Source organism: Lynx canadensis, chromosome C2 (genome assembly GCF_007474595.2).
Source record: "Lynx canadensis isolate LIC74 chromosome C2, mLynCan4.pri.v2, whole genome shotgun sequence".
NCBI classification, from domain to species: domain Eukaryota; kingdom Metazoa; phylum Chordata; class Mammalia; order Carnivora; family Felidae; genus Lynx; species Lynx canadensis.
Window position 1 is genome coordinate 101,278,439 of NC_044311.2, and position 22,683 is coordinate 101,301,121.

Sequence of the window (22,683 nt, forward strand, 5' to 3'; positions counted from 1 at the left end):
TCACAGTAAGTGTTGTTACCAGCTGTAATCGTATAAAGTTATCATAACTATATTAACTATATTCCCTCTGTTATAAAGACATCTTTTAAGAAAGAAAGCATCAAAGAGCTCTTCCAAGCATTGAGGCAAAAAGCAATAAAAGAAGAAGGACCCTGAATATGAGGAAGTAGTAGGAATACCTTAACCATTTTTCCACTTATATTTTGCTTTTCATGGATGCACACAAGTTATGATGATTTTTAAAAATCCATGAATATAATATTGGTAAGTATGAAATAAAAGTCCAACAAATATAAAATAAGTCAATACACATAAAGTAAAAATTCTAGGTGATAGGAAAGTACTGTCACAGTTTTTTTCTCTTCCTTAATGGCATATAAAATCATAGTGTATCTCTTAATCAATGACCTCTTATATTTGATGAAATATGGTAACTGTCAAAATTTGATATCCTAGGGGCATCTGGGTGGCTCAGTTGGTTGAGCGTCCAACTTTAGCTCAGGTCATGATCTCACGGTTCATGAGTTCAAGCCCTGCATAGGGCTCACTGCTATCAGACCAGAGCCTGCTTCAGATCCTCTCATCCCTCATTCTCTGCCCCAGCCCTGCTTGCTAACGCTCTCTCAAAAATGAATAACCATTAAAAAAAATTTGGTATCCTAAAGCAGTAAATCAGCATCTGCAGAGTATCGCACCTAAGTCAAAAGCTAGTGCAAGCTGTAACATTCAAAAATCAGACTAGTAAAAATTTAAAAAGAATTACACGTAATGTTTCTACATTCCATATACTTTCTAAATATTTAAATTAAAATGTTTTATTTATATGAATCTATAGTTCTCAAAGTTTCTAGAAAAGCATTAATATAGACATGTTTCATTTCATTTGGCTTAAGAGATACACAAAACACATAATACTTAGCTTCTAATCTTATGTACCTTTAAAGTACCTTTACACTATGGAGATGCATGTGTGATCAACTTCTTGACAGTCAACTCCAAATGTACCACCATTTTCCTCTCTGAAAAATGGAATTCCTTTAAGTACTACTCCTTTCATATAAATATGGCATTGAGCTTTCTCAGAAGATGGCACTATAAGAATTCTGCAGGAGGAAGAGACTCTCTTGCCATGTCCAATGCAGACTAGAAGTCAGCAGCATGGGTATGAGAATACTGGGTAGAGCCAGTCCCAGCCATGTGTCCAGAACTCAGTCCCCCTACAACCTTGAAGCGTCAGCCAGGCAATAACCCTCCCTCTGTTCTCATAACACAGAAACCTGCCCAAATGTTCTCAAAAGTCTACTTCCCCACTAGCACCAGAACTCCCACTACACACTCATACCACCACCTGCACTCCCAGAAAATAACTTATTCCTTGTAATAACTCCAAACCAGCTCCAGCCTTCTCTACTATCAGGTGGCCTGAACCATATACCTTCTCAAAGTCTGAACCTCTTCCAACTCTGTCCTTCTTTGGGTATACTCCCTCATAGAACCAGTGGTTCACACTCCTGGGGGTGGCTGGCCCACAGAGATCTGTGGTAAGGGGTAAGACAGAGTCAGTATCTACCTTTCACATTCACAGCCAAAGACTGGCTTCTCAGAAGGGCCTACACATCTTTCTGTACAATCGTGTGCACAGATTAGAAGCTAGTAAGTGTTCATTCTAATGTGCTGCAGCCCTGAGTACAGATCAGGACAGAATTTTTCACCACAGGGGAACTGCCCCACAAGTTTTTGGTGGAATGGTTTGGGCACAAGAAAAGAGCTGCTTTTCCTAAAACTAATAGAGACCATGTAGGAAATGGCAGAATTCAAAATTCTAAGGAAACATTTTGACCTTGGATTTAAACAATAAGCCTGCCTTTGTTTCTAAGAGTGGGGACAAAAGAATAAAATACAAAATCTGGGTCACCAGGACTTTAAGCTTCCAGAAATGCTGCCAAACACCTGCCCAAACTCCCCACAGCACATAGCTCCTTTCCTAATTCCTGGTTCTCACCTAATTCCAGGTGTGATGCTCACCTTCCCGGGACTGTGTTATTCTTTTGCCCTTCTGGTTCCTACTTTTGATGCTATTACTTCTCTTTTCTTCTTCCAAGACATAAAATTCAGGTCACTCCCAGACAAACCTAGCCCCCGTCACCCACAACTGACCCATCAACCAAACTACACAACATCTACAGATCTGGAGTGGCCTGTGCTGCTAGTAAGAATATTTAACAGTATAGCCACGTTGCAAAACAAACCAGCAATTCCTCAAAAGGTTACAGTTACACTGGTTCCACTCCAAGCTAAATACTCAAGTGAAATAAAAATATATGTCCACACAAAAAGTCATACATGAATGTAGAAAGCAACATTACTCATAATAGCCAAAGAGTGGTAATAATGCAAATGTTCATCAACTGATGAAGAAATAAAATGTGATATAGCCACACAATAGATACGATTTGGCAATAAAAAAGAATGAAGTTCCAATATATACAAAATATGGATGAACCTTCTAATCGTTATGCTAAATGAAATATATCAGACATAGAACACACATTGTATAACATTTATATGAAATGTACAGAATAGGTAAATCAATAAAAACATAAATTGTATTAATAATGATTGCCTAGTACTGGGAGAGGTGAGGGAAAATGGGAGAATGATTGCTTTTAGGGGAGCAGAGAGTGATGAAAATGTTCTAAAATTGACTGTGGTTATGGTTGCACAACTCTGAATATACTATAAACCATGAATTATTGCACTTTCAGGGGCACCTAAATGGCTCAGTTGGTTAAGTGGCCAACTTTGGTTCAGGTCATGATCCTGCAGTTCATGAGTTCGAGCCCAACATTGGGTTCGGTGCTGACAGCTTGGAGCCTTGGAGTCTGCTTTGGATTCTGTGTTTCTCTCTCTCTCTGTCCCTCCCCCTGCTCATGCTCTGCCTCTCTCTCTCAAAAATAATATATTTTTTTTTATTTAAAAAAAAAATTTTTTTTTAACGTTTATTTATTTTTGAGACAGAGAGAGACAGAGCATGAACGGGGGAGGGGCAGAGAGAGAGGGAGACACAGAATCAGAAGCAGGCTCCAGGCTCTGAGCCATCAGCCCAGAGACCGAGGCGGGGCTCGAACTCACGGACCGCGAGATCGTGACCCGGGCTGAAGTCGGACGCTTAACCGACCGAGCCACCCAGGTGCCCTCTCAAAAATAATATTTAAAAAAAAATTTTTAATTATGCGCTTTAAGTCAGTAAAGCATATGATATGTGAATTACATCAGTAAAGCTGTTATATATTTATATAAAGAAATGTCAGGCAAAATAAATTAGCAGATTCACACTAAAGAAAATACAAGGATGTTTTTCAGGCAGAAGTTAAGAGAATTCCAGATGGAAACTACAAGATGCAGAGAGAAAGAACTATAGAAAAAGTAAGCATATTGGAAAAACTAAATAAACGATTGCTGTATGGGATACACATACACAGACACTAGCACTAACAGCAAAATAAGGATAGAGTTAAAGGGTTTGATGGTCCCTGTATTGTCTAAAAAGGAGTAATATTCATAGTAATTTATACTGCACTTTAATAAAGTCAAGGATGTATTTTGTAATATCTAAAGTAGCCACTGAAATTTAGCAAGGGGGGAAAAGGAATGAAAAATAACTAGTACAAAGGAAAGCAATGAATATATGAATAAAACAAAAAACATATGCACAAGTAGAAAACCAAGATGTAACATAGATTTACGCCCAAATATATAAGGGACTAATTAATCAGAGATAACTAGAGATGTCAAATAAAAGACAAAGCTTAGCAGACTGGATTTAAAAATTACATGCCGCTTACAAGGGGCACACTTAAATTTAAGAGTACAAAAAGGATGAAAGTAAAAGTTGGGGAAAAGATACAATGCAAACACTAACCAAAATAAACGTAATGTAGCCATACTAAAAATCAGAAAAAGTAGACTTTAAAGAAAGTAGTATTGCTAGAGATAGAGGACTATTTAATAATGATAAAAGAGTCAAGTGCCAGAGATAGAAAAATTCCAATTTAATTGTACCTCATAACTCAGCCTCAAACCATATAGCAAAAAACTTCAGAGAATTAAAAAAAAAAAAGACAAATCCACATCATGGAATATGATTTTAATACACTTCACAGTAATTAACTGAAAAAGCAGGGGAAAAAATTAGAAAGGATAAAGACTTATTACTTGTACAATGCAACCAACTTGACCTACTTGATATATACAAAGTAAGAAAACAATTACCCAACAAAAGCAATATACATTCTGTGTAAGTATACATGGAATTATCAACATTGACCTAATGCTATTTCCAAAGACTGAAACCAGACACAAGTTCTTTAACACAGTGTAATTATGCTAAAAATCAAAAACTAAGGTAACTAAAATATCTTCATGTATCTAGTTAAGTAATAATTTTCAAAATAATCCAAGACTCAAAAAAAATCACATGGAAATTTTTTCATGTTTTAAACATTTATTTGCATACAATGCAGATAAAGTCATAATTAAAGGGAAAAATAGGCTCAAATGCATATATAAGAAAAAGAGAAAGGCTGCAAATCAATAATCTAACTATTCATCTCAAGAAATAGAAAAGAGATAGGAAATAAACTCTCCAAAAAAAGTCAAAGGAAATACGGACCAGGAAAATAATGAAATAGAAAACAAACATAAAATAGGATCAACAATGAATCAAAGGTGGGTTCTTTGGTAAGTCCTTATAATAAAACTGATAAACTCCCGGAAAGACTGATCCAGAAACCAAGACAACACAAATTAAAAATAAAAGAAATGAAAAGGTGGGGAGGCGGCATTGCTACAGATCCTTCGGGTATTAAAAAAAGAATAAATAAAGGTAGTAAGAGGACATTAAGAAAAACTTCATGTCATTAGAATTGAAAGCAAGAAACTGACAAATCCCTAGAAAAACAGAATGAGTCAAAAGTGACACAGAAGATAGAAAATCTAAGTACCATAATTATTAAAAAATGGAATCTACAAATAAAAATCCTTCCCACAAAAAAATATTCCAGGCCCAGATGGCTTTACCTATGAATTCTACCCAACACTTAAAGAGAAAAATAATACCAATCTTAAACTCATACACAGGACAATAAAGGTGTAATACTTCTCAGTTTTTTTGAGCACACCATAACTTTGATACCAAAGTTTGTCAAGATCATAAGAAAGGAATATTCCAGGACAACTGATAAATATAGATGAAGAAAAAAAATAAAGAAAATAATAGTCAATTGAATCCAGTGATATAATAAAATATATAATTCATCAAAACTAAACCGTGATTATTCCAGAAACACAAAGATGGTTTAACATTTTTTAAATGTAATTCACCATATTAAAAAAAGGAAAAAAAATCCTCTAATCATCTCAAAATTAAGATATAGTATTTGATAAAAGTAAACACCATTTATGACAAAAATTCTTAGCAAACTAGGAATAGAAACTTTCCTAATCTGATAAAGATTCTATTAAAAAAAAAAAACTACAAGAATCATACTTAATTTTGAAATGTTGAACACTGTTTTACCTCTGAGATTAGGAATCAGACAATGATGCCTGCAATCACCACTTTAATTTAACATCATAGTGGAGCTATGATGCTCCAGAGCATATAAGCAAAGGAAAAGAAAAAAAAAAGTATAAGGAATGAAAAAAAAACAGGCTTTCACTTTTTACAGATGGCATGACTCCGTAGATGGAAGATCCAAAAGATTTGACTAAGTATCAGAAATAAATGAAGTTAGCACAGTCTCTGGATGTAAGATCACGATACCTAAACTAAAGCATTAGATTGTATATGCCTGCAATTAGTAATATTTTAAAATATCACTTATAGTAATATCAAAAAACAAGTAACTTGAATCTTTGAGTAGATTAAATGTAATAAAAAATTTATAGTGATGCAAGACCTAGACACAGAAAAAAACCAGAAAGTTTTATGGGAAATGTAGAGAAAACCTAGGTAAATAGCGAGATAAACCAGATTCACAGGTTGAAAGATTCAGTATAAAGACGTCTATTTAGCCCTACATTAATTCATACAGATTTAATGTACCCACAATAAAAAATCCCTATAGGTTTTTCGTGGCAATTGATAAGCTGCTACTAAAATTTATACAGAAAAGAAATGGACCAAGACTAGCCACATTAAACTTGAACAAATAGGTGGACTTACTCTACCCAACATCAAGATGATCTCACGGCTTGTGGGTTCAAGCCTTGCGTCAGGCTCTGTGCTGACAGCTCAGAGCCTGGAGCCTGCTTCGGATTCTGTGTCCCTCCCTCCCTCTCTCTGCACCTCCCCCCGCTCGTACTCTATCTCGCTCTTTCTCTCAAAAATAAATAAATGTTAAAATTCAAATAAATAAACAAATAATAAAGCTATAATGAGATATTATGACATTTTTTTTAATTTTTTTTAACGTTTATTTATTTTTGAGACAGAGAGAGACAGAGCATGAATGGGGGAGGGTCAGAGAGAGGGAGACACAGAATCTGAAACAGGCTCCAGGCTCTGAGCTGTCAGCACAGAGCCCGACGTGGGGCTCGAACTCACGGACCGCGAGATCATCACCTGAGCCCAAGTCGGCCGCTTAACCCACTGAGCCACCCAGGAGTCCCAAGATATTATGACATTTGTGCCAAGATAGCAAAGTGGACAAATGGAATGAAGAAGAGAGCCCCAAAATAAACCCAGGCATGGACAGCTGCTTGATTTATTATAAAGGCAGCACTGCACAATAGGTCCTTTCCAAAAACGGTGATGGTCAACTGGATAGTAAATGAAGAAAAAATATGGATCCTACCTAATAATCACAAAAAACAAATTCTAGATGAATCACAGTAAAGGCAAAATGATAAAACTCCTAGGGAAAATGTTTTCATGATAATGCACCAGAGAAAGATATTGTAAATAAGGCAAAGAATTAATTATAAAGACAAAGATTGGTTTTGACTACCTGGATAATTATTAAAGAACTTTTGTTCATCTATAGACACCATCAATAGAGTGAAAAGACCAAAGTAGGAGAAGATATTTGTAATACATATTAGGGTTCATACGTACCATACATGAACAAATCCAACAGATCCGTAAAAAGACAAAAGACAATACAACTGAATAAAATAGGATAAAAACCAACGGGCATTTCACAAGAGGATATTCAAAATGGTACAAATCCTTAGATCCCAACCATCAAGGAAATACAAACTACAATCACAATGTTATACCACTGCATACTGCTCAGAATGGTTAAGAAAAAGTACTGACATTACAAAGGGCTGGTGAAGACGTGGAGCAAATGAGTCTTACAAGCCACTGATTGGAAGTATAAATTGTTACTGTTTAGTAAACTTATTCAACAAAAACATGCATAAAATGAACCAGCAATTCTACCACCAAAAGAGAAATACAATGATGTTCATGGTAGTACCATTCATAAAAGCCTCAAACTGAAAACATCCCAAATTTCTGTCCAACATTAAAACTGATAAATTATGGATGGTGACAGGACAGAATACTGCACAGTAGTGTTAAAAAAAATGTTACACGCAACAACATGAATTTCACAACATCAGCAAAAAAATATTATATAAAGTTAAAAAAACAAAACAAATTTATGGAGTTAAAAGTCAGAATTGTGGTTATTGCTCAGGGAGACAGATGTGTGACTGGAAAGAGTGTGAGGGAGCTTCTAGAGTGCCAGTAAATTTATTTCTTGACCAGGGTGATGGTTTCACAGAGTTGCTAATTTTGTAACAGTTCACCCAACTGCACACTTACCATTAATACTTTTCTGTAAAAGTATGTCAATAAAAGGTTTTAATATTCAATCAGTATCTCCAGCCTTGTTCAAACAACCTCATACCTCACATCGTGTAATTCTGTGTTCACCTTTCACTCAAATCAAAGACAAATTACCATATGATTTCACTTATATGTGAAATCTAAAAAACAGAACAAACGAATTAACAGAAATAGAATCATGAATACAGAAAACAAAGTGGTGGTTGCCAAACATTAGGGGGTTGGAGGGAAGAGCAAAACTGGTGAAGGGGTTAAGAGGTATAAACTTCCAGTTATAAAATAAGTCATGAGGATGATAAGTATAGCACAGGGAACAAAAAAGCCAGTAATATTATAATAACATTGCATGGTGACAGATGGTAACTATACTTATGGTGGTAAGCACAGCCTAATGTATAGAACTGTCAAATCACTATGTTGTACACCTGAAACTAACAGAACACTGTCAACTATATGTCAATTTTTTTATAAAGCTTTCCTTCAACTTTCTGTAATGGACACCCATGGAAAGTATAGTCCCTTGTGCTATGGTAATAACAATATCCAATCTCTAAGAGCAGCAATGCCAGTCTAAGAGGCAAAGCTGTATATAACCTCCAGTGTCTCAAGAAGCAAAAAGCAATGATCTTGACAGACTGTCCCTTGACATTATCTTGGCTGTGGTTCTGGGTATGGTTCTAGATGTCTAGCCTCCCTTGGGTCCTGATTTCCGTACGTGAACCACCTGGTATCTAACTGCCTCCCAAAGAACCCTTCCTAATGCCATCACATGGGGAGTTAGGGCTTCAATATCTCAATTTGGGGATGACAAACATTCAGCCCATAACAACGGATACATTATTCTTCCCCCATCAAATTACTCTTTCTCTTTCCCAGGAGTGGGCCATACCTTACTACTTCTTCACCGTCCCCTCATTTGTTAACTTTTTGGAATTTGACCTCTCCTAACCACTTTTACTAAATTACTGGGTCATCCATGCACTCCTCTTAACTATTAAATATATTGGTCTATTTATCAAGTAAGTTTTTTTTCCAGATGATTTCCCCTCTCCCTCCTTCTTATCCAATTAAAATACCTCAACCTTGACAATTTTTCCCAGTCCCCTGCCCACTTCTCTTTCCTTTCTTCCTTCTCTTCTCCCTTCTTCTCTCCTCCCCCTCTGCCTTCTCTCTAAAAATTCATCTATTCCCAATATCTCAATCCTGGTAATTCCCAACTCCACATATTATTTCCACCATCTCATAATAAATTTCCAACTACAGCTCTAAAATATTTCCCTAAGGCACTTGTACCCCAATGTTTATAGCAGCACTCTCAACAATAGCCAAATTGTGGAAAAAGCCTAAATGTCCATCAACTGATGAATGGATAAAGAAATTGTGGTTTATATACACAATGGAGTACTACGTGGCAATGAGAAAGAATGAAATATGGCCCTTTGTAGCAACATGGATGGAACTAGAGAGTGTTATGCTAAGTGAAATAAACCATACAGAGAAAGACAGATACCATATGTTTTCACTCTTATGTGGATCCTGAGAAACTTAACAGAAACCCATGGGGGAGGGGAAGGAAAAAAAAATGAGGTTAGAGTGGGAGAGAGCCAAAGCATAAGAGACTCTTAAAAACTAAGAACTGAGGGTTGATGGGGGGTGGGAGGGAGGGAAGGGTAGGTGATGGGCATTGAAGAGGGCATCTTTTGGGATGAGCACTGGGTGTTGTATGGAAACCAATCTGACAATAAATTTCATACATTAAAAAAATTAAAAAATAAAAAAAATAAAATATGTCCCAAAGATACCGCAATTTAATTGCCTCCAAAATGTTACTGGACTAAAACTAATCAATACCTTTACCATACTTTTCTAGCCATTCAAAAGAGAAGCATTGAGTTCAGATCCAACTCTTCCTTTCTCACCCACTATGATATCCAAACACTAGGTAATCTACTCAGATCCATCACTCCATTCAAGCCTTCTACCAAAATGCTATTTGTCTTCACAACCTTCTCTTCCATGAACGATTATAATGGCTATTCCTTTTTGTCTCTCATATCTCCAATATATCTTATACACGGCGATCAGAGCAATACAATATCCTCAAATCAGACAGATTCAGTAGTTACTTGCCTTCAAAAGCTCCTCACTGCCTACCATACACATTCTCCTCAGCATCAGTAAAGTATTTAAAAATCCATGACTTCCCTACAAAAAGCTCATGCTTGAACCACACGGGAACATTCCTTCCACAGAATTCTCAGTCCAGTGATCTTTTCAGCCTGGAATGCCCTCTTTCTCTTTGAATTTCCCTCACAAATGGAAATCTAAATTCTTCCCTCAAGGTTCAGCTACAAAATTAGGCCTTCTATTAAGTCTTCTTCCATTGCCAGTAAAACTGCTCCTTCTTCTATAATCCCACAATACTTTTATATTTCTAATATAAGACAATTCACTTTCCCTTGCGTTATTGTTAGTTGTACTTATAAAGCACTATATTGTGCAGTTTAAGGAGTTCATTTAATTTTCACAGCAACTCTGTAAATGAAGTACTTAGCCAATTTTTTAGGGATGAAACAGGCAGAGAGGCTAAGTAACTGGACTTAACATACACACACACACACACACACACACACACACACACACACACTACTAATTCCAAATCTCCTAACAATTAAAATTTACATTTATTAAGTGCAAAGACTCCAAGGCCCCTTGCGTAGCCCCTTCTGTGTAACAGATCCTTTGTGTTTTAATATAACCCTGTTTTACTTGTCTGAATTTAATCCATTCTTGAAGACACAACTCAAAAGTTTCGTCTCCTCTACTTAGCTTTCCTTGACTCTTCCAGGTCTTACTGATCTTTCTTTTAGGCTGTACCATACTACTTGCAACGTTTTTACAAACACCTTTTTTGTATATATTTTAACATACAGTTAGTCTTACCAATAGGTCTATAAACTTGGGACCAACCACCATGTCTTATTTCACTGTGATATCTTCTAACCACCTAGCTCTCAGTTGGTGTTGTTTTACCTATTTTCTGATTGACGCTCAGTCCCCAATTTATCCCCTGCTCCAATTCTAAGTCCTTTAGTTTTTGCATTATAGGTATGGATCAACTATTGTGACTAACTAAAAAATATATTTTAACAGTAAATATTACTCAACCGACTCACAGGTCACGTAAGTATTTTAATCATCTGATGGAAGAAAAATCAAAAGCGATTATTTTAGATGACTGTAGAGGGCAGCAAAGCAATAGTAGTATCCTCAAAGATCTGCATTTTTCTTAGGCAATTTCAGAGTTGTTTTTATATTTTAGCAGATGTTGTTAGGATTCAAACTTTTACAAGGCAAGAGACTTTTTTTGCATGCTCTATACAAATTTCACCAACTACTTATATATTTAAACATTTTCACAATCAATATAACAAAACTGTGTCAATGTCCAGATCCTTTTATACACATACGGAAAAATAAGTTTGATAAGCAATGCATGGCTTCAAAATAGCCACCAAATATTGCTAACTCTTACGAATCTAAAACTTGAAATGGTTTTCACAATCTTAAATGTGGAAAAGAATGTCAATAGTTAACCAGTCTTATTTCTTCCTAAGAATAGGTGTCTTCATTAGTGTTATTAATTCTGGCCTTGATATGCCTTCTTTTATTATTCAAAATCAGTGGGGTAACCATAGAAGCTATACCAGCTTTAAAAGAAAAAAAAAATAAATCTTTGACATTGTACTAGTGTACAACAAAGAGAAGTAACAATTTGAAAGAGAATAGGAATTCCTTACCATTATACTTCAATATTAAAGTTCATTCTGGTTTTCAGATGAACTAGCCAAAGCTGTATAAAATAATCATAGATTTATAATCATATACTTACAATGCTTATAGGAATGGAGAAGCTACTATAAAAGTTGACAGTCAATACAAGCAGATTATTTGAACATGTTACTCAAGGTTTTTGTTCGTGGTAATTTTTTATCTCTTAACTTTAACAAGCAGAAATCTGAGGTTCAGAACAGCTGCTAGAGACATTAACATATGCAGACTCATGGTTTAGTGAAAAATGCTATGATGTTCTAGCCCTATGTCCGTAATGAGAAGGATAAAACTGTAGTTAAGTACCTTCTCCCACTTGAATCTCTTCAATAAAAAATAAATAAAATAGAGAAGCTTTTAAAAATTTTGCATTTAAAATAAAGTAACCAGGGTATCCCTAAGCACATTTAAAAACTAGACAGTTTAATGGTGTGACTTAGCCAATATTTAAATTGAACTTCTAGCCATGAATGATTATCTCTAATCTGAATCAAATTAGAAGGGAATTTGGAGTTCATAATGACAGGACACTTATGAAATGAATCTTAATCTAGCCCAGAGTAGCTAAGACTAAATTAGAAATCATATTAATAAGTTTCAAAACAGCCTAAGATAATCTAGTAATAATGACAATCATGTCTGTCATGGATAACACATAGAAATAGTTACTATATGAATATGATTGTGAACCACAGTTCACCAATACTACTATTTCATTAACATTTTTGGTTTTCCTCTAAAGTGAAGACATTAGAAGGGTCAAGCACAGGGTCATGTGGGTGGCTCAGTCGGTTGAGCGTCAGACTTCAGCTCAAGTCATGATCTCATGGCTCATGAGTTCAAGTCCCAAGTCAGGCTCTGTGCTGACAGCTCAAAGCCTGGAGCCTGATTCAGATTCTGTGACTCCCTCTCTCTCTCTGCCCCTCCCCTGCTTGCACTCTGTCTCTCTCAAAAATAAATAAACATTAAAAAAAAAAAAAAGGCATCAAGCACATTGTTAATCGTATACGATGTTCTCAACACTGAGTTGGAGTCTTAGTTGTATGCACCTATATTTATAATTGCCTCTTGGTTTTTTCAGGTCCTTCTCAATAACAACACTGACATATTTCCATTACAAAACAGATTAGGTATCTTAATCTTACACTTTATTTTGAAAATTCAAATTCAGAGTGAGATGTGATATACACAAAGTGAGGCATGTCACACATAAGCTGTTTAAACTACATATGCCCTGAGATGAATAATGCACAGCTGATTTTACAATACCAAAGGAAAAAAACTGTATTCCTCCTAGAAGATCAATTTTGCAAACATCTCAATTCAAAATGGGTAAGACAATGGGGAATAAAGACACAAACCTAAAGATAGCAAAAACGAATTTTTAGAAAAAAAGAAAAGCCAATGAAGAACTATCTCATCAAGCAACATCTTTAAAACCTACCAACCTCTTCTAGCTTATTAGACAATATGTATGTATTCACTCCCCCCCATCTAGGAAAGTAGGAATAGGACTGTCAAAATAGGAATAATATCAAATATACAAATCCCTCTAGGGATATACTTCTGAGTGTGTTCTGTACAACATAGCTTCTGCAATGTAACAGGTATTACACAAAAAAGATTTTTTTTAATTAGTTTGTAAAACAGTATATTTTATGGAATAATTTTTTAAGCTATTAGTATATTAATGCATATAGTGACTTTACATAAGCGGGTTATATAGCTGGTTTTTTTTCCATTCCCAAGTCTATTTAACCACAGTATTTTATCCCAGAAACATATCTTCTGAGACTTGAATTCAACAGAAACACTTTGGCAAACGTTGCTCTAAACCTAAAAACATGAAGGAAAAAAAAAAAGTGAATAGAACGTGTGTGCTTTTTCCTCTAATGACCACATGTCACATTATTAAACACAAAAGAGGGTAGGCGTCCAGGGACTAAGGAATGAAAGATATCTAGGATCAGATAAGAAATAAAATCAAGTTCACAAAAGTTTCATACTTATTATAGCTATTATTCTATTTTATTTCATTATTTTACTTCAATATGGAAGATGAAATCCTAACCAAGTATTCTCTTCATGCCAATTATGTTACAGCAAATTTGGTCAATTCCTTAAACAGTTATTAATGAGCAAAAAAGCAAATGTTAATAAAATCTATATAGTTTGAAAAATAATCTTTGTTTATTACAATACTTGTTATGATACATACAATGAAGCATGAGGCAAGATCTCTACTGCAAAGAGCACACATTACAAAACAACTTATAATTAAATACTACATAACAAATGTAAGAGTAACTAGAAAGAAGAAAAGCTCACTTTAGTCAAGAAGTGGTGAGGGAAGGCTTCACAGAGAAAACTGATCTTAAACCAGCTATTTCAGAATTTCACTAGGTAGGCAGGAAGAGTAATATTATTTTAGGCCTTATGAGTAAGGACCAGAGACAGGCATTACCTACTTCAGAGACACATATAGTTTAGGCCTGCACTGTCCAATATGGTAGCCTCCAGCCACACGTGACTACTGAGCACATCAAATACAGCTAGTTTAAATAACAATCTGTAAGTTAAAATACAAACCAAATTTCAAAGACTTAACTAGGAAGGAAAATGTAAAATATCTCAATTTTTTAGTATCAAATGCACAGTGAAATGATATTTTGGTTATACTGTGTTAAATAAAATACATGATTAAGGTTAATTTCACCTGTTCCTTTTACTATTTCTAATGTGGCATAAGGATAACTTAAAATTCTGTGTATGGCTCATATGATATTTCTACTGGACAGTGCTAGTTTAAATTTGACTTTGCTGTTAAACTCCTGAAATAAAGAAATTTGAGTGCCTACTATCTGCCAAGCACTTCTGATACATTAGTGAACAAAAGAGTGGAATATTTCTTTCAGAAGAAGAACCACATCTGGTCAAATCATAAATTTAAATGTTGTAATAAAGAGCACTCATCAAGGGAAGAAAGAATCATCTGAAGATGTCTCTCAAACTACAAATGTCCCAATCCCCAGGCTCTACTCCCCACCCCTCTTGCAAAAATTGTCAATCCAGTAAATCCACAGTGGAGCCTGTTTGAATGTTACTTGAAAAAGATTCCCTAGTAACTAAGATTTGAACCCAACTGCACACCCTACTTCTGCTGACCCTGGCTAGCTGAGAACAGTGATTTATAGCACCGCCTTTCCTTTTAACTTTATTTCTTCTGAATAACCCTAAGCTGAGAGCTTAAAAAGCCTCCACTCAGTGCAAAGCTAACCTATTTAAAATAAGAACAAGTTTGATTTCTCTAAGCCATTAAAGTTCAAGGAAATCAAAGTTTTTTAAAAAATACTTTCCTATCTATAGATCCACAGGTATAATTTACTATCTTACACCTACAAAATAGTCATCTGAAGTGCTGAAAGACATACTGCCAATTCTTAGCCACTTAATCCAGTTATGAGATGGCATATTTTTACACATGCCTCAAATTCCAGTTTATGAATATCTACACAATGCAACAGGTAGTTCTTTCCTACTCATCTTAATTAGCAGAATGAATGTTGGGACTACACATAGGACTACAAGAAAAACAATCACCCTGTATGCTATATGAAAGAGAATACGTAAAATTGAGATTAAGTATGCAATACAAGATCGTTTCTAAAACAGTGTGGTACTATTATAAAATAGTACTAAAAATAGTATAGCATGAGTATAAAATAGACTACAGTACCTGCAATATGGCTGTTTCCAAAGTCATAAGGGGAAGCTCTCACTAAAGTTTTAAATGAATTATCTATAGTATAATAATTGAGTCATTTAGGAAAAAAATTAAGGCTCACCCTTGATAAAGAGTCAGGATAAATTTTATTTAAATAAATTATTAAATGTCAGCACCTAGTATAAAAATAGAAATCTTGGGGTGCCTGGGTGGCTCAGTCCATTAGGCATCCGACTCTCGATTTCAACTCAGGTCATTATCTCATGGTTCCTGGGCCTCCTTGGGATTCTCTCTCTGTCCCTCCCCCATAAGTGCTCGCTCTTTCACTCTCTCAAAATAAATAAACTTAAAAAAAAAATAGAAATCTTAAGTTTTATGAAATCCAGGAAAGGATACATAGTCAAGACTTTAAAAAATTTTAGATAAAAATACAAAAGGTAATCAAAAGTATGACATTTATGTACTTACATTTTTGGACCTGAATGCTTGGAACATAAAATCATCTTTAATAATCATTCTATTACTAACTTAAGGATTGATTTTATCCTAAATTTATATATTAATAGCCATTATTAATTAAATGCCACATCTTTCACAAACTAGTTAGTCCTTACTATGAACTGTTATAAGGACTTTAATGGATTATAGAATATGCTATAACAATATGTTATTTACTCTAATTTTAAAGGGGCAAATCACAAAATGTCAAAATACTCTATTTTTTAACAAAGGTATCCTAGCCAGCTTCTCTTCAGTAATTTTCAAATAATAGGCAAGAAGTCATAAGTTTAACTTCTTAACTATACAAATGCAAAATGCCCATTAGAGTTCCTGAATCACTAAATTAAATATATTAAAGCATAATGAAATAAACAAGACAGTAAATACACACATGCACACACAAATATAAAATTGCCCAGCTTTTTCCAGTTCCTATTTCTGATGCTATGGCTAAATACAAGAAAGGAAGATCTGGGGTTTTTTGCTTACTTTTAAATTTGGTTCACTTTCCAATTATATCTGCTAAGAATGTGGAAAGATTTATATGGGCAGTACATATTATAGGCTCCAACCTGATACTATCAGTAACTTCATAAGGTAGAAGCTTACTTGTGACACTTTTCTCCAACTCTACATTTTCAATACATTCCAAGTGACCTTAGGGAACTGCCAAATCTTAAAATGCATTCCATATCATCAAGGGAAGATTCAACTTGGTTCCATACAATTACAAAAGTTAATTTCACTGTATCCTCATATTCTAAGAATTGGTCTTCTGAATATTTATCTGAAACAAATTTAACAAATATTTAAAGAGCACTGACTGCGCTACACATTCAAAAAAAAAAAAAAAAAGCTGTAAAGTGCAAACAGATTAAGTTAATTACCTTGAAAACTCAATTCAAGACATTAGGGTAGAACTGAAGAATGGCAAATACCAGGCAAGTTAGTTTATAATGTGCAATGCTACTAACACTTGAATGTTTACCATATTCCATGCACTGTTTTATTATTTTATTCTTTGACTTAGTTCTCTCAACAACTCTACACACAAGGTGATATCTTTTTTTTTTTTTTAAGATGAGGTTAAATAGCTTGCCAACAATTCACAAAGCTATTAAGTGGCAACCTGTTTTTCAGAATCAAACTGCCCATTTAGTATTTTTTTTTTTAAAGAATTTTTTTTAACGTTTATTTATTTTTGAGACAGAGAGAGACAGAGCATGAATGGGGGAGGATCAGAGAGAGAGGAAGACACAGAATCCGAAACAGGCTCCAGGCTCTGAGCGGTCAGCACAGAGCCTGACGCGGGGCTTGAACTCATGAACCACGAGATCATGACCTGAGCCGAAGTCGGACGCTTAACCGACTGAGCCACCCAGGTGCCCCAACCCATTTAGTATTTAAACAATAAAGATCAGAAAGAGACAGGAACAAACTTCTACCACCTACCACAATGTCTAATCCCACTAAGATCTGCCTCACTGATTTTAAAAAGTAATTTTACTTCTCACAATTCACATTTATCTTTACCTAACGCGTTTGGAATCCCTCTTCTGGGCAACCCCACAGTACCTCATGCAGATCTCTATCATAAACACTTGACTGTCCTATAATCAACAATTGTCTTCATGTCTATCACAATGCTGTAAGCTCCTTGAAGCCAGAACTCTGCCTTATTCATGCTTTATGTCCCCAAGTGCCTATCAAGTGCCAGGAATACAGAAAGTACTGAAAGTGCTGTTCAAGATTCAATTTAATAATAGATCTTCTTTATCGTCATTTATCATTAAATAAAACCTTGATGAAAATGTAAAGTCACGGAATCCTAGATTCAAATAGGAATGGACAAAGACCAAACAGGCTTTATTATCTCCTTCATTGATACCATACCCCTGCTAACAGTCTCTACCTTTCAAGAAGAATGTTGGAAGGAAAGTGAGATAAATCTGATCACATATGAACTGAATATTGCTATCATAAAGAAATATAGCTGAAACTAATTTAACACTGTGTGTTAACTACACTTCAATTAAAAAAAAAGAAATATGGAATTCTAGAAAAATGGGATTTAAATAAATGGGACTTATCAAGTCACTTGATGTTGTAAATCTAGTCCCCTTGACCTTTATACCTAAGAATTTCTCAGGCTTAAAAAACAAAACAAACAAAACCAGAGTTTGTAAACCTGTAAAATTCTCACTTTAAAAGTTCAGTTCTTCAAATAAGACAGATAGCATACACCCTCAAAACAGCAAATATATGTAATTGTTTACACCTTTCAGAATATCAAATCTACCAGTTGCAAGGGTTTTGTTTTAGCACATGAACAGGACATAAAAATTATCTTGTACTAATAGATGACATTGCAGATGTTGAGCATAGTTAAGGTCATGCTACATGAGAGCAGCATATCCAAAAAAGCAGCAAAAAGAAAAAAAACTGTACGTGTCAAACAAGTAAAATATTCTGATTAACAAATCATCAGATAATCACCTCTTTAAAGCCTAAAAATCTTTTCAATTCTAAAACTGACTACTCAAACATCAGTACACGCAAAACCTTGTAAGTAGTGCTACGAATGTCAAATCAACAAACAGGTTACATGAAGACAATTCTACTTCCATACTTACTAAGCACCCATAAGTCAGGACAACTGTGCCCTACTCAAAGACTGAATTCTAAAATAGAGAGAGGTTGATGGGAAAAAAAAAAAAAAAAAACTTGTCATAAGGGTTCACAAATTAGGGTGTTATTAACACTACAAGCCAGAAAAGGAAGCTCTTTAAAAGAACAGTGCACAGAAACACAAACCTAGTGCCTGTCTCTACAACTACCAGCAAAATTGACTCTAAAAACTTGAATTTACACCTGCTCTAAATCACAGTCCATTTGCCTATACTGCTTGAATTTTTAGGACCTTAAATAAAAATATCAAGCCCCTCCAATAGCACATCACCAAAAAGGATTTAAAGAAAAAACACACCTTTCTTCTGCATGAAAACCGTGTGTTCCTTCAAAAGTAATCAGCCCTTGTACAAGCCCTTGAACAAGCACTATGAAATTATTATACAAATTCAGTATCTTTGACTATACGCACATGTCACCTAGTTTCAGTCTTCTATAAGGCTTTGCTTAGCAAGATAAGCCTTTATTAGAGGTACAAATAATATTCATTTAGTCCTTAACACAATCTAAATCAGGATAGTAAACTGTTAACACCCCCTCCAACTTTTCTCCCACTCAACTGTAATCCACCATCTTCCCTAATGGCAAAGAACAGTATACAAATTCAATGTAGAATCTTGCATCAATTTACAGAGGTAGCAGCATTAAGAATTGTGTTGTGGAACCAAACAGCTGGGGAGTGGAGATACAGAAACAATGCAGATTAGATAACAAGCCACTTATCAGGCCATACCCTGTAAATCAGAAACTTTCATTACTGTGCTTGAAACGCGGTGGTGAATTGGTAGAGGAGATTCTCAGCCTATAAGGGGCACTCAATCTCTTGAAAACTCTGCCTCCCCTCATAAACCAACTACCCTGACACACCTCCCGGAACAGGACTCTCTTTCTTCTAAATCACACCATCCCAGAAATCCGCACACATCTCTCCTTTTAATAAACACTAATGAAACTTCTGGTTTCATTTACAATCCCACTAAACACAGATCCAACAGCAGCCTTATGTACCAATAAAAATGTCTTAGTTACACTAATCTTTGCGCAAGCGTTAAGTTTTGCTTCACCTTCCTCACCAAGTTGAGTGTTCGAATGAACAACTTCCTGCAGTATTTCGGTATTACCAAAAGCCAAAGCTAATCCCCCCAAACTGGTGTGGCCTCACGTTCCCAAATCACCGCCTTCCATTAATGATCACTTAGTCCATCTCTCTTGCATGAGGCGCCAGATTTTTTTTTTTTTTTACAGGATCCTTATAACAAGTGGATTTCTAGTCTCGGATACCTAGGAACAGAATTTACAGAGACTCGCCCCCAAATGTGATAGGAAAACTTAACATAAAATGAGGGGACGAGGCATGGGGGTCTGTTTTAATCCGAACAGCCAGAGCACAATCGATGCAATCAGGTATTTAACACACAAATCGAAGTCCTGAGGACAAACAGCGTTCGCTATAATAAACATGGACAGTGTGAGAGACGTCCCATAAACTGGAAGGCAGCGACGGGCTCAATGCAAAGCGATCCAGAGGCTGCCGGGGCAGAACCGGGCCGGAGGACGGAAGAGAACTGTTAGGAATGCTGCAGGGTGGGCTAACATGGTGCCTTCTCCAGAGCGGGAGGCCAGGAGGGGTTGGGAGCCTACGGCTTCATCCCGTCGGGCTCTGGTCCCTGGAGGTATCTGGACTCACAGCTCAAGTTTCACCAGGGAAAAAAGGAGGCGGCAAACGTGCAGCCCGGCACCTTCGCCCCAGCCCAGAAGTCCGCGCTCTCGACTTCCTCCGCGAATGAGCGAGGAGGTAACGGTTCCCGGAGCAAACACGAAGGAGCTCCCCGCGCACCCAGCACTCGGCATCGGGCAGCGGCGAGCGGGGGAGGGGAGCGGCCGGTCGGCCGTCCGGCGCAGCACTCGCCGGCCCCGGCCCTTCCCGGGCCTCGCCCCGGGCGCGGCGAAAAGTTTCCAGCCAAAGTCCGCGGCACCCTCTAGCGCAGTCAACCGCCGAGCACAACCGCCTTACCGCCCCGGAGGGCGGCCCGCGCCGGCCGGCGGTGGAGCCGGGACCCTCGGTCGCGCCTCCCTCAGCCCGCGCCGGCCGCCGAGGTTCACCTACCACAGAGCCGGGAGAAGAGCAGCAGCGGGAAGAGCAGCAGCAGTAGCGGCGGCGGCGTCGGGGATGGCAGCAAGAGCCCGGCCCCGGGGGGAGAAGCGGAGGAAAGTTGTGCTTTGCCGCCTCCGGGACACAGTGGGGCCGGCCCCGGGGTCCGCGCCATCCCCCACCCTCCCCCCGGCCCTCTCGCTCGCCCGCCCCCCCTGCTCCCCCGGCCCCGGCGCCTTAGGCTCTGGGCGGCGGCAGCAGCGGCCGCGGCGGCAACGGCGGCGGCGGAAGGTCCGGCGCGCGCGTCCCCAACTCCCAGTTCTTGAGCCGTCGCCACCGGCTGACACTCAGCCGAGCGCTCGCGGCTGCCTCGACTCTGCCTTCGCCGACGCCACTGCCGAGGCTGAGGCGGGAGCCGCCCGCCGCTGCCGCCGCCGCCACTCCCCTCCCCCCGGCACCCGCCCGCCTCGAACTCCTGGGAACTCGGAACGCACCACCCCGCCCCGCACGGGAGGGGGAGAGGAAGCCGACCCTCAGAGCCGGCGCTGGGACTCTCCCGCCCTCCCTGCACAACTCCAGCTCCCGTCTGATCGCCGACTGCAAGCCGCGTCTCCTCCCACCCCGCCCTCCTACACACGCTCCTCCCCCTTCAAAAAAAAAAAAATCTCTTCTCTCCACTTTGATAACGGGTTTCTCCCAAAGCAGGGCTTTCAAGAGGACAGGAAAATCTGGAATAGGTTAGTAGGCCCCGCCCCTCGTTCCTGCCTCGTCCCCGCCTCGTCCCCCCTTCCAAATGTTTCCAATGGTCTCGCCCACTCCGCCCCTCGCGGGTCCACCGCTGCCCGGGCGCTGACGGAGGCGGAGGGCGGTGGGACAATCGTGCTGGCTGCTCGCCTCGCCCCGGCCGCGCTCTCCCTCTGGCGGGGTGCCGGGACAGGAGGAGGGGGAGTGGTGAGGAGGGAATGGCAGGATGGGCTGCCCTTCCGTTGCCCACGCTAAAGGTCCCTGTCTAGGAAGCTGAACACAGCCTGGAGAACTAGTCATCTCCCTCCTCGCCAGGGACGCAGGGGGCTGAAAGGAGAGACTTTCTCCTTCCTGCTTCCCGGGACAGCGGCGCTCTCCGAATCCCTTCTTTCTTCCCAGCCCCACTTCCCCCAGCCTTCCGAAGCTTGTTTGCACAGGCGATTTTCTTGCTCCTTTCTCTTGGGAGGGCGGTTTGGTGGAGGGGTCAACGAAGCCGAGCGAGGAGAGGGGCCCCCAGAAGGTTTGCTTTCTCGCTCTTGCTTCTCCGGCCGCCGGGCTGTCCGCTGTCCTCGCCGGGCGACTGGCAACAGGAGGCCATGGATTCCCCCATCGGAGCGCCTAGAGTGCGGTGGTGTTTTTCTTTGGTTTTGTTTCATTTGCATGTTCGCACGTGTAATTTTATTTTCATTGCTTGTTTTCCTTTGAGCTGACCGCGGTAAAGGGACCTGGGGAAGTGTTAAGCATTTGGCCCTAAGAGGTCTGGGATCCACCACGACCCTCCCTCACCCCAGATGGCTGCGCGCTCTGCCCTCTTCATCCACCCGCCACGCACAGCCCTGGTGGCCTGACCTTGAAGCCACAGCCCCTGGCGGTTCTGCAGGGGCGGTGGACAGTTTGGACTGTCCCGAGGGGTGCTGGAGGCAGAAGACACACGTCCTCAGTCCTGATACCATTAACTAATTGTATGTAGGTCCTGCCATCTCCACCAGATAGTCGTAAATGTGGCTCCAATAAGAAGAAAAGTCGAACAAGGATTTAGCCGCCTATCGCAGCTAAAACTAATGCTTGCCTGCCGCCAAGAGCACGCCCCTTCCATCACTAGGGTTCCCCCACCCTCCACCCACTGATTTGCAATGTTTTACTCACCTCCAAAGCTACACACCATTCTACCCCTGCCTACCTCTCTTTTTTTCTTAACTTCCGCCTCCCATCCTGTCTCCCAGCGCTCTGGTTTAGTGCCTTCTC

At 38.6% G+C, this 22,683-nt stretch overlaps 1 protein-coding gene across 2 annotated transcripts in view; it reads right to left on the bottom strand.

Moving 5' to 3' along the window:
- NECTIN3 (nectin cell adhesion molecule 3) overlaps positions 1-20,878 on the bottom strand; it is a 130,564-nt gene extending 109,686 nt beyond the window's left edge. For both annotated transcript variants that reach the window (XM_030329914.1, XM_030329912.1), the window contains exon 1: positions 20,710-20,878. In XM_030329914.1, the coding sequence (XP_030185774.1) occupies positions 20,710-20,869 (160 nt within the window). In that variant the 5' untranslated portion in view covers positions 20,870-20,878. The remainder of the gene's footprint in view (positions 1-20,709) is intronic.
- Positions 20,879-22,683: the final 1,805 nt, after the last annotated feature.